Raw genomic sequence first — 12,321 nt, 5'->3', positions numbered from 1 at the left:
CACGATTTCCCCTTTCCATAAAGGCAGCTTTCCAATTCAAGACTGAAGATTTTCTGGGTTGGCTTTTGACCCAGGGAAACACTCCTGCATTGTTTGTACACTTTTAACCACTGGCCTGGAGCTGTTGGTATGGGCACACCCACAATCTAACCCTTTGATGCTTATCCCAACTGCTCTCCATTAAGCCACTGGAAGTTGGTCGGGGTGGGGCCTACCAATCCCGACACAACAGAACAGCTACTGGAGCTTTCCACTCTGGTTCAGTAGAGCCACAGGCATCTTGGGCAGAAGCCAAGCACATGGAAGTCTTTTTGCTTCTGTCTTCCCAGCAGGAGAGCTTGGGAGAAAGGCTCAGGAACCAGGGATTCAAAGAGTATGAAAGCTCTTCTGCTTTGCCAGGCGGGGAAGGGCAAGTTTGGTCTCACCTTCCCCTCCTGCCCAGGTCTGGAAGAAGGCAACCCTCTGTGATGCCCAGGGTGTCGGTGGCCTCTGGCCTTTGCAGAATCTCCTTGCCAGAGTAGATACCATTTCTGTTCCTGCCTCTCTAGGGTGATGGCTGTGGGCACCTGTTCCGTTTCCCTGGCTTGGCCTTAATCTCACCCACGCCATCTAGTGGCGGGACTTTCACACTGGGCCAGGGGTTCACAGCGCTCCGCTCTGCTCCCTGGGTCTTGCCTCTTCTCTTGCCTGATTCTTGTCCCAGTTGGGCGAGGCTCTGGTCACTGTATTCCCCACGGCTGGCAGGTGACCAGTTCACAGAGGGGCCTGGCTGCCCAGAAGCCAGCTTGAGCTCTGGATGAAGGAATAGCATCCCTGGCAAAAGCCAAGCCTGAGGGTGAGATCTTATGGCAATTTAGTTGCATGGGTCTCCAATTCCTATGAGCACTGTCTTTCCAAGGCTCGGGAAAGGATAGCTGAAGGGTTAATGCTCTGACTCAGCAATGTCCACCTGGACATTTTTTGGAGTGTGGCCAAGAAAAAAAAAATTTTGCAGGCCATACTGCTGTTCAGGCTGGTTAGTCAGAAGCAAAGAACCCTGCTTGTCTGCTGTGCACCTGTGAGCCAAATTAGACTCGGCACTTGAGGGGAGCCAGCAAGCATTTTAAAAGCCTCTTTCACAGTTGGCGACTAATTCATCTCATTCTTTCAAAGCTGCTAACAACTAGAACATGTGCAGAAATGCTTCACATAGTTTTTATGATAGGACTGTACTTTAAAAAAAAAAAAAACCCACCAAATTGCAAAAGCCCTCTTTGGACATCTTGTTTCACGGAAAGTTGTATTTAAAATTTACAGCTCTAAGCTGCATAGAAGTTCAGTTTTAAAGAGTCACTTGGCAAAAGGTCCCTGATCTGGAGAACTGCTTTTACCCCAAGACTCACAATTACTGGTTGTCACTGATGGTGGGAAAAGTAGAATATGGTTTTTTCAAAAGGAAACCTCTCTTGGTTTAATAATTTACCAGCAATTCAACCGAGGTTATTGTCTGTACAGGATAATTTAAATGCTAGTGTGCAGCTTGTTAAAGTGAGTTGGGGATAATAGTTGTCTACAGTTGTTTCTGGTAGAAGGCAGGAAAAAGGCAGCCTTACAAGTTTGTTCTCCAGAATTTGACTTCTTTGGTTATTTGGGCAGCAGCTTCCGAGGAACCCCAGTGGGCTCAGGCATGTGCAGACCTTAGGGCCAAATCCCGGGCTCAGCTTTCACCCCACAATCCTGCAGGACTCACCACAATCCCATCAACAAGCAAAGGCAACCAGGGAGAGAGTCACTTTTTAAGAGTCTGCGAAAGTGATGCTTGAGCTTGAGTTTGTCTGGGATTTTCCTATCCTAATTCCAGTGTCTCGGTCAAATTACAAAATGTGAGAATCGTTTAGAAAATGGATGTGTTATCTTGGGCTCAATGATGATGACAGTAGAAAGATTTTTCCCAGCAGCCTCAGAGAGTAAATAAACACCATTATGAAACACTGAGCCAGCACTTTAAACCACACCCGTCATTTACAGGGAGATATCATAACTACGGCTGTTAACTAGTGCCCAGAAGCAAAGTCAGCTGTGCGTGAAGCTACAGGATGTAGCTTTTCAGTAGAACTTTATTTAATGCAAAATTAATTCTGAAGGAGAAAAGAGAGGGATGTCTAAACAGTTGAACAGAATTGAAATAAAGTAACTGTTAAGATCATTTTTTGGGTCCTGCCTGTGGCCAAAAGTTCCTGGGCCATGGATTGAACCCGTGCTGCAGCAGTGGCAACACTGAGTCCTTAACTGCTGGGCCACCACGGAACTCCAAGACCATGGTTTTTGTGTACGACAGCAAAGTCTCTTCAAAAAGCAGGTGAATGTGGCTGCCTTCAACTTGCAGATCAGCCTCCCCTGCAAGCCTGGAGCATTGCACTTACCAGCTGGCCTTAGAGGTGGCCCTCACATTAAGCATACTTGGAAATCTCGCCAATTTGTAAATTTGAGTTTTAGTGGAAAGAGCTTAGGGTTCAGTCAGAAATAGTGTGTTGGAATCTTGGACCCCTCTATTAGCTGAGTGATAGCAGGTGATTAAGACATTAGCTCCAAGACTGTTTTCTCTTCTGTGAAATGGGCATCATAACATCCCTTTTGCAAGATTATTGCAGAGATTAAACAAAAATGATGGGGAAAATGAGTGCACACAAAACACTGATGAAATCCAAGTAAGGTCTGTAATTTGTTAATTGCCTTAGAGCCACTGTCAACCTTCTGGTTTTGACAGTGTGCTGTAGGCAAGATGCTATCATCAGGCAAAGCCGTGTGAAAGGCACAAGGGGACCTCTCTGTACATTTTTGCAATTTCTCATGTTTATGGTTATTTCAAGAGAAAGCTTTTAAAAAGAGGGGATACTTACAAGTCAACCATGTGCCAAATGTTTTACTTTCTCGTTTAATCCTCAAGACAACCCCACGTGGAAAGTACTGAGGCACAGAGAGGTCACTGATTTGCCTAAGGCTAATAGCTGGGAAATGGAGGTGTGGGGAATAGGACCCATAGGCAGTCTTGCTCTTCACCACACCTACACAGAGCTTGGGATCTTTGTACATGACAGTGTGACATTAGCGGGTACGAAATTACAGGTCAGGTTTTTCTTAAAGCATTACTTGGAAAAGGAATAGGAAAACCCCTGAGGCAGACGGTATCAGAGCCCTGTTATTTGCCTTCATCCTGACCACGTCTGTGCTCATGGCTCTACCTCCAGGTGCCACCACCAGCATCTCTTTGCCCGAAGAGCTTCCTCTGCTCACAGCAGAGGTGCCTGCTTTGCTCAGCATGGCTTGCAGGTGGCAAGCGCAGGGGAGTTATCCCCACCAGGAGGAGCCTCCTGCTGGTAACTGAAGGGAGGTAGAGTACAAATACCCTTGGCTCCCTCCCTCCTTGGGTGTGATCATTCTGAGAACTGCTCTGCCCAGCCTCCCAGAGTTTCCCCAGGGGTAACTGGGTGTGTCATAAGGTACCTGATCAGCCTCCTTTCCCAGCCACACTTCCTCACTCTCCTACTAGCGTTTCCTGGGATCCCCACCCCACCCCCCAAATAGTTGCCCTTGAACACTTGTGTGCAACAAAGGATTAACCTTGCATAAATAAAGGGTTGTTTTTTGCCCAGCTTTGGAGAGGCAACCACGAAGCTCTGATAAGACTCTCTAAAGAGGCTAGAGACTGAGGTCCATTTCATGGGCAGTCAGTGAAGGGTCTCTAATAAAGTCTCTGAACGCCAAGGCTCAGGTGAACTGTCCTGGCTGGCAGCGCTCTGTTCATGTTGGCCCACATCACTGGGGGGAGAAGTAAGCACTGTCCCCATGGCTCCACCAGGAGGGGTCGCCTGCAAGCCCCCCCACACACCCCATCTGTCCTGGACCCCGCCCCCCACCCCTCACCAAGCCATGTGCCTCCTCTCTTTGCTGATGTGAGCCTGTATCCTTTCACTATAATAAACTTGCGACCATAAACAGAATGGCTTTTCTGCATTTTGCGAGTCCTCCCAGGGAGTGAATGAACGGGAGGGTGGTCTTGGGGAAGCCCCAGACTGCAGCTTGTCTCAGGGCTGTCTCTAATGATGGCATCCCCACGTTACACAACAGATGTGTTCCCCAAAGTGTGTGTATACATTGAAAACATGCTGTAAATTCACCAGGGGAGCTTGAAATCTAAAGTAACTGTGAGAGACCATTTCAACATGTTAAAAATGAATGATTACATCTTCCTTCATCTGCAGGCACACACCTGGATTTTCACGTATACTTCCGCATCTGTGCCTATGGAGGCTATAGCAATAAAGCCAATCTTGTAATGGGAAGATATTATTGTCATTTATCAAAATGTAGTTTATTACTCCCTTTGGTTGGTCGCTTCAGGCTTTTTTGTCACACCTGTTTCTGATTGAGACACTAGTGACACTTTCTGCTGGTGGAGGGGCTTGCAGGCTGCATCTAGCAGACCCTCTCTTTCCCCTCCCCCTGCACACCCCCAGAAACATACATGCTCACAGCATCCCCGGAGCCCAGGCCAAGCCACTGTCCTTACCCTGCATGTCTGTGACCAGGAGGCAGCCACTTGTTTTCTGGTAGACCCAGTGCTGGAAGGTGCAACATTTCTGACCAGCCTCCGATTCTCTTCTCAAGAAGTTTATCTCCTTCCCATCCCTGATGGAATACTTCACAAACTCTCCGATCAGCTCTTCCTCCACTGTGGCATAGGGGATGTTGTTCTCAGGTCGATGGATGAGAAAAATAGGAATGATCCTGGAAGGGAAGAGAACATGGGTACGCATCATGTTCTCAGATGGGAAGACAGACTTTGTGGACATGCAATCCTGACCCTGAAAAGCAGGGAGCTACACCCCTGAGTTCCATGAGATGTAGACTAAAAATCTCCCCAATGATTATTCAATGGATAAAGGGCTGTATCTTTTATTTGTTTCTAAAGTTGGTCAGCAACTCCTCAGGATGGAGTTTAATTGCTCAGAGAAACAAATGTCCTCCTTATATCATCTCTCCATGACCCATTACTCATGTGACCATAATCTGTCCAACCAGCATATATCGACCCTTCCATTCATCCTTCCCTTCATTCAGTCACCAAATATTCATTCAGTGGCCGCTACGTGTCAGACACTCTCCCCGAGGCTCTTCCAGGAAATAGCAGTAAAGAAAACAGAGGTCCTGCTCTCAAGGATCTTACGTTTGCATGAAGGAGACAGACAAAATACATGTAAATGTATATTGCTCAGTGCTGTATGGAAAAATAAAGCAATGGAGAGGAGATAAGCAGCCGGGGGTGGGAGAGCTGTTATTTAGTGAGGTCAGAGGAGGCCTTGATAATAAAGGACATTGAAACAGAGACCCGTCAGAAGTAGGGGAGGGGGGAGCCACGAGGACATCTATACAAAGAGCCTTCCGAGTAGAAGGAAGAGCAGATGGAAAAGGCTCTGGCCAGGAGCGTGTGGGGCGTGTTCAAAGAGCGGCGAGGGGGCCAGCCAGCAGGGGGAGCATGGCAGGACGTGAGCAAAGATGGGAAGGAATGGGAAGCTGGACCTTGGGGGCAGGAGTAGGGGGTGTCTCAGCCACATGCGAAGCTCTGCCCTTTGTACCGAGTGGGAGGAGAGGCTATTGGAAGGTTTTAGACCAAGGAGTGACATGATCAAACTTCTGTGTGACAGGGATCATCCTGTCCCTCTGTGTAGAATAGGCTGTGTGAGGGCAGAGGCGAGGGGACAGAGGCCACACAGTGACAACAGCAGCTGGAAGCAGGGAAGCCATCAGCTCCTGCATGTTTTCTGCACCGATCCATCATCCCATCCCCAGATGATTGCTCCAGACCTGCTCCCTTCTCCTTAGATGGCCCACACCTCCTCCCGCAGCCTCAGTCTCAGCTGCTGACTTCACTCCCTGTTTTACTGTGAAAACTGAAATGATAAAAACATCTAAAAGCTGCCACCCTCATGTATTCCTGTCTCCCAAGGTCAGTGCCACATCCCCTGATGCCTCACCTCTTGCCCTGGAGAAGCCCTCCTTGCTCCCAGCTGAACCATCGCTTCCGCTGGTACCCTGAATCCCAACACCTGTCAAGTGCTCAAGGATGTTGGTTCAGCCATGGCTCTGCCCTCTCTAACGTTTCTCCTGCAGACTCATCCCCAAAGGCAGAACAACAGGCTGGCATAACTCTAGACAGAGCCCGTGGACCCCCACAGCCCATTCCCATTCCTGACATTATTTCCGTCAAAATCCAGATCACTTCTAGACACAGCTGTCTCCAAATGCTCCCCCTGTCATCCTCTCTTGAACCAGCTCAAAGGGGCTTTCCTGCTAAAGCAGCCTCGGTCAAGAGTACAGCGAACACCGTGTCTAATGGTCGCTTCTCAGCCCTCATCTTACTCTCGATGGCACTGGACACAGTCTCGCCTCTTTTTCAAACACTTTCCCATGGCTTTCAGAAACTCACTTCTGCTTGGTTTTCTTCCTGCCTCACTGGCTACTGCTGTGACCCCTTTGCTGGTTCCTCATTTATCCCCAAACTTCACAGCCCAGCTCGCCCTGGGATAGCCCATTTCACTCCACAAGCCTTCCCTAGTGACCTCCTTGCTTTGAATGCAGTTTATATATATGTCAACAATTTCCACATTTGTTGCTCTAGCCCAGACCTCTTCCCTGAGTTCCTGCTCACATCTCCAGCTGCCCACTTGCCATCTATCTTTAAGGTCTAAAAGGCATCTCAGTTGTTATGAAAGTATCTTCATAACAGATTTTGCCTGTGGACCTACACAGCCTAGAATTGTTACTACACCTGGCCCTTTATAGAGAGGGTTTGCCAACCTCCGGTCTCACGTTTTATCTTCTGTGGGTTAATTGTTTAATTCCTCCCTCTGCCTCAAGGCCACAAATATGTTCCTGTCTCCTCATCCTTAAAAACCACCATTATTACCCACCCTTCCTTTGGTGGGGCTTGGCCCTTAGATTTCATTCTGATTTTCCTTGCTCCTTAGTTTCTTGAAAGGGGAGACTTCATTTGCATCTATGGCCTCATTTCCAGTTTCCTCTTTGACACACTAGCCCTGATTTTACAGGATCTCCACCTGCTAAGGTCACCATTCTGATGGCCTTTAAACCTTCTACAGCACCTGACAGTGGTGACCTCTTTTCCCCTCCAGCTTCACCCTCTTGCCTGGACTCTAGAGACAGAGTCCCCTCCTGGCTGTTGCTCCACTGCAGTTGCTTCTTAGCGTTTGCTAGCACCTGCTCAGCCCTGTGACCTTTGAGCACATTCATGTTTCTCAAGCTTCCACCGTTGGTCCTTCCCTCTTTGTTCTGTGCAGTCTATCCTGGTGAGCCCACCACTTGCACAGTTGCAGTGGCCTTCTGTGTGCAGATGCCCAGCAAACCAGCTGGTTCCCTTCTCTTCATTCAGCTCTGGGCTTAGCTGGCCAAATGGCTGCAGCTTGAGGGACCACAGAGACCACAAACCTCACACTGGGCTTATACAAAATTAATTATTCATTTCCCCCACATGTGCAAGTCTTCTCCCTGCCTTTACTTTCTTCAAGTGGCAGCATCGTCTACTCAGTCTCCTAAGTTCATAGTCAACCTTCTCTCCCTTCTTACTCCCTGTATCAAGTCTGGTTGAATATGCCTACTTACTGAATGTCACCTAAGTTTATTCTTTCCTTTCAGACTCCCCAGGGTAATGGCTCAGTTCCACCCGTCTTGCCGCTTTCTTGAGTTATAGCAGCAACTTTCAGACTGGTCTCACCATATCAAGGCTCTGGCCCTGGGCCTTGGACATCCACTGTTACCAGACAAATAGCTCTAGAAGCCACATCTGCACAAAGGACCTGCAGGGCAGTGCAGTTATTCTGTAGGATGCTATAATAGTGGATACATGTCATTGTATTTGTCCAGCACCCTAGAATGTATAACCCTGATGTACACTGTGAACTTTGGGCGATAATGTTGTATCTATGTTGATTCAGTTGTAACAAGTGTTGCAATATGGTGAGGGAAGTGAATAATAGCAGCCGCTAGGCATGCCTGAGGCCTGAGGGGATGTGGGAATCCTCTGCCCCCTCCCGTCAGTTTTGCTGGGAACCTAAAATTACTGAGATTAAAAAGTCTATTAAGACAACTACCCATCTGATCCTTTGCTCAAGACTGTGCAGGGACCAGCTGGGCTCCCCCCATCCCCATCTCTCACTGCCTCCTTCTGGGGGATAATGCTGACACCCCCACACTGTCCTTCCTCCTTCCTTGTCCAGCCACCTGCCATGTGGATGGGTCTCAGTGGGCCCTGCTCAGCCCTCTGCACCACAGAGCACCTGGAGGCTGGTGCGGGAGTTGGGTGGGCATCCATTCATCCTCACCCCACATAGTCACACCCATTCTGCCCCCTCCCCAGAGTTCTGCTTACGCTCACCCTCTCTAACACGGGTTCAGGTGGAAAGGTCTTGTCAGGCTGTGGGATCTTAGGCCCACTTCAGAAGTAAGGACACTCTTCATTTGATCAATCTCGTCTTATTTTCTGAGCATGGATAGTGCAGATGACAACGAGTGGGGCTTCACAAAAGAAGTCAGAGGAAGAACAGGTGACTCGCAAATTCAAATCCATGTCAGGAGAAGCCAAAGTGCAACAGCGCACTTCTGAAGCCAACAGACAAGATGACTCAGTGAAGGGGCCCAAAAGACAAAGACCCGTGAAAAGTGACAGAACATCCTGTCCAAAGATGCTGCAGTGTTGTGACAGTGGAAGACCTCAGAAAAAGTAGTAACTGACTGTTTGCTCTCTTAGCTCCTAACTGCTGCCTATCAACTTGATTCACAGAGACGTGAATGGCTGGGTGCCAGCAGTTAAACCTGACGCCAGAGGCCAGAAGTTAGATGGATATAAGAAACTCTGCCAACACAGTTCCCCCACCAAAGAGCACTACCAGCACAGGAAAGGTGACCAGGATACCATGGGCATCAGAAAGCCAATTAAAGATGGACAAGGGGGAACTGCCTCTGGGAAGTTCTGATAAAAAGATGGGCCTGATTCTCCTGAAGGGGCTGCTCATACTGAGAAGGGGGCGGCAGCCCTGCTGCTCCCCTTGGGGGAGTCCAGAGGAGCGGATCAGCCTCTGACCTGGGTAGCCATGTCGATCTGCTGGAGCAGAATTGCAGCCGTAGCCAGAAGACCGAGGCCAGGGAATCAGCCTGTGGGCCCAGTGTGTACGTGGTCCAGAGGCCAAGTCTCCCTGTGATACAGGGGCAGGGGTCATTTGCAGTTTCAGGGTATCCAGGCATCGGCTCTTCAAGGATGAAGGAGGGTGTCTGCACTGTTTTGCCACCTGCCAGCGAACGTTCCCCCCCGACACCTGGAGGACAATGTGCTGTGCTCCGAATATGTTCACAGGCATAAGGTACTAGTGAAAAGCCTGCAAGGAGGTTACAATCAGGAGAGAGGGGCCAGCTATGACCATAATTAACGATAGAGAGGGAATTACAATCAACTTCGTGGTACCCTTTGACACATAAACGCTGGGCTTCCCCCCAATCTCCAGGCTTCTTACTGCTGCACAGACTGGCCAGTGACATGAACACAAGCCTGTGACCTGCTTGACAATAAGCAGAAATGGAAGTGGCTCTCCCCCCAGAGATGCCCAGCCCCAAGGGAGCAGAGAAGGGAGATGGGCAAGTTTATAAAAAAAAATAATCCCATTCCATAGGTGAATGTATCTGCAAGAACCTGAATGAAATGAATTTTGAGATGGGGCTCAGAGAAAAACAAACTTGGTTATGTGCTCCTTCACCAAGGATTCTGCCTGGCCACCACCAGGAATGAGACAAGTGTTTCTGGATGTCAAACAACAGATCACTGATAATATTCTTGCCCAAGGTTTCATAGGACTCTATTCCCAAGGCAGCAGTTGGTCTTGATAACACCTGTTGTCTCGGCATAAAGCAAGTGCTGATTAAGGCCCTGTGTCCCTCGCCTGCATAGACCCAAGTCCTCGGACACATCTTGATGTTCATAATTTTAATGTTCTTTTCCTTAAACAGGCCCCCACGTTGTGCACAGGTCAAAGTGCACAGGCCTGGGTGTGCCCTGCCGTAGGGCGGGGGCGGGGTGGTTCCGTGCCTGGTGAGCAGATTATTGATGATTCTCTTCCTCTTCAAAGAGGAACTAAAGGGGACAGAGCAGGAAGGGGAGGGCTGGAGGAGCAAGGCTGGGCAATTCCTCATACAACCCAGTCCAGATGCAGTCTTAGTGAAACTAGCAGAAAAGGGTGGGTTTTTTTCTTTGCATCCTGATCATTTTTCTTGAAGCTGCTGAGAAATGTTTGTTCCTAAATAACTACGTCAAGCATTTCAAAGAGCAACAAGTGTTAGGCTTTTTTCATGATGTGCCCAACATACTACCCCGGGAAGGGATTGTTTTCTTCCGCTCTCATTTTGGGAGTTCACAGAGGATGTCGAGAAGAGTTGCTCCTTTCCCAGTTTACTGCTACCTAAGTGACTGCGCTGAGGTTTCCCATGTGCCCAGGCACAGCTCTTTCTCTTCCCAGTTCTATCCTCAGCCAGATAAACAGGTCGGTGAATACAAGCTCCCGACACCCCAACACATGCTTGTGCCAATTGACATTTTGTCAATGAGTGGACAAAAGTCGCCAGTGTAGTTCATGTCTGTGGGACCCCAGGAAGGGGGGACGGTGTTCCTACATTTCTCATCTCCCAATTCTCCTCTCCCCCAGGCGAGCACCGTGTTCATTATCACAGGGCTTATCGTTTTGTGATCTTCTCCTGTTCTTATGTTTATGGTTTTAGACAGTGTAATACCCGTGAGAGTAGAGACAGTTCCCATTTAACATGGAGTATACGGTTATGGAATTCATCCCTCCATCCATATATACAGACAGGTCTGCTCAGAAAATATCTATCCACTGTTTTCCTGTAAACCTCTGGTGACTTAGAGAGGAGCAAAAGAACAGCCATGTTGTGCCCTCCTGGAACGTAGACCAGTTGGAATGTGTGTCCTACTGACCCATCTCACCCTTTCATCCCTCCGCCCCCTGCCTCCCCGAGTCCCCCGAGTCAGAGATGTGAACACAAGAGGGAAAGGCACTTACTCTGGCACTTCTCCAAAGCCTTCCAGAGGCTGTGCTTCTGCGGCGTAGATCTTGGCATAGCATCTGGCAGTGTTTTGAACATAGCATTCCTAGATCACCCAAATACACGGAAAAGCCCAGGGATTAGAAGAAAATCAGAGATTGCTGCCTGGAAAGGCTCACCAGATTTCCCAACTTAGATGAAGCCAGTGGAGCCCCAGACCCACCCCTGGGCTGGAGACACGGAAGCAACAATGAAGGCAGCCTAGAGCTGGCCACTTGCAGAGGAGCTCTGAAACTTGAAGGTTCACTTGACGGTCAAGGGGTCTCTGGGGCTGAGTGTCCCTGAACTGTAAAATGTCTGGAACGAACCCACGGGGCTGAAGTTCACCCCCCTGAGCTAAGGGGACTGGCCCCTGGGCAGGATACCAGATAAAGCACGGGGACTGCTGGGTCTCCCAGAGTTCTCCCATCTGAGGTTCTTCAAAAGGCGTAATTTGAATTGTAAGTAGTGAACACTTTGCCAAGATTGTTGGCTTAGGAAAAGCAAACTGGGTTCTGCTTTCCATACTGGACAGCTTTTCGGAGTAGGAGGCTGGAGGCTGGGGGATTTTCCATGCCTGGACCAGACAGCCCTTGAGATGGAAGGAGTACAAAGCCAAAGAACAAAGATGGACAGATCTGGAGGAGAAATGAATGCAACTGACAGAATCCTCTGCTTGGAAAAGAAGGGCTGTCTTTATGAGCACCAAGTCCTACACGGCATTGCCACATCAGAGGCAATCATGGACAGGTCAAGTTTGAGAACACCCAGGAGACCCATGTGAGTTTAGCCTATTCATTTTATACGTTAAAAAAAAATTTAAGAGGCACCTGTTTTGTGAAAGAGCTAAACCTAGCTCTGGCATCAAGTGAAATTCATGGACCAAGGTTGTCGGGGAGAAGCTCGTATTCTCGTCCTCTCTCCTCTTGCCTTGAGGTACTAACTCTTAACATAGGCCGGAACTCAAGAGACTTGGGTCAATCACACTTCTTAGTTTATGGGTGGACGATGACCTAACTCAGGGAGGCAGGAAATAGGACAAAACGCTGACCCTCTGCATATGCCCCACCTCCTTCTTCCCTAAAACAAAAACACTCCAGAAGCTACTCTGACTTTAGCTTTCCTTGGGAGTTTTGGCATCCGTGTGGCTTAGAACCCCCACTTTTAATATCATCCTGT

The 12,321-nt window shown here is 48.8% G+C and overlaps 1 protein-coding gene across 7 annotated transcripts in view; it reads right to left on the bottom strand.

The window, feature by feature from the left end:
• The window catches only part of ALPK2 (alpha kinase 2), a 158,945-nt gene that overhangs the window by 14,773 nt on the left and 131,851 nt on the right, over nt 1-12,321 (bottom strand). For 6 of the 7 annotated variants that reach the window (XR_014816133.1, XR_014816136.1, XM_001925970.8 and 3 more), the window contains 2 exons: nt 11,121-11,209; nt 4,550-4,767 (listed from right to left, as the gene is read on the bottom strand). Coding sequence is in view for 5 of the 7 variants with exons in the window: in XM_001925970.8 (XP_001926005.6) it covers nt 4,550-4,767; nt 11,121-11,209 (307 nt within the window). In the remaining 2 variants the exon portion in view is untranslated. The remainder of the gene's footprint in view (nt 1-4,549; nt 4,768-11,120; nt 11,210-12,321) is intronic. The other variant, XM_084977460.1, reaches the window with a different exon arrangement.

The sequence above is a fragment of the Sus scrofa genome, chromosome 1 (genome assembly GCF_054392235.1).
Source record: "Sus scrofa isolate SSC_HxYL_T2T_F1_AM1 chromosome 1, Sscrofa_HxYL_maternal_Yorkshire_Landrace_v2.0, whole genome shotgun sequence".
Lineage (NCBI taxonomy): Eukaryota > Metazoa > Chordata > Mammalia > Artiodactyla > Suidae > Sus > Sus scrofa.
This window is presented reverse-complemented; position numbering and strand designations above follow the sequence as displayed.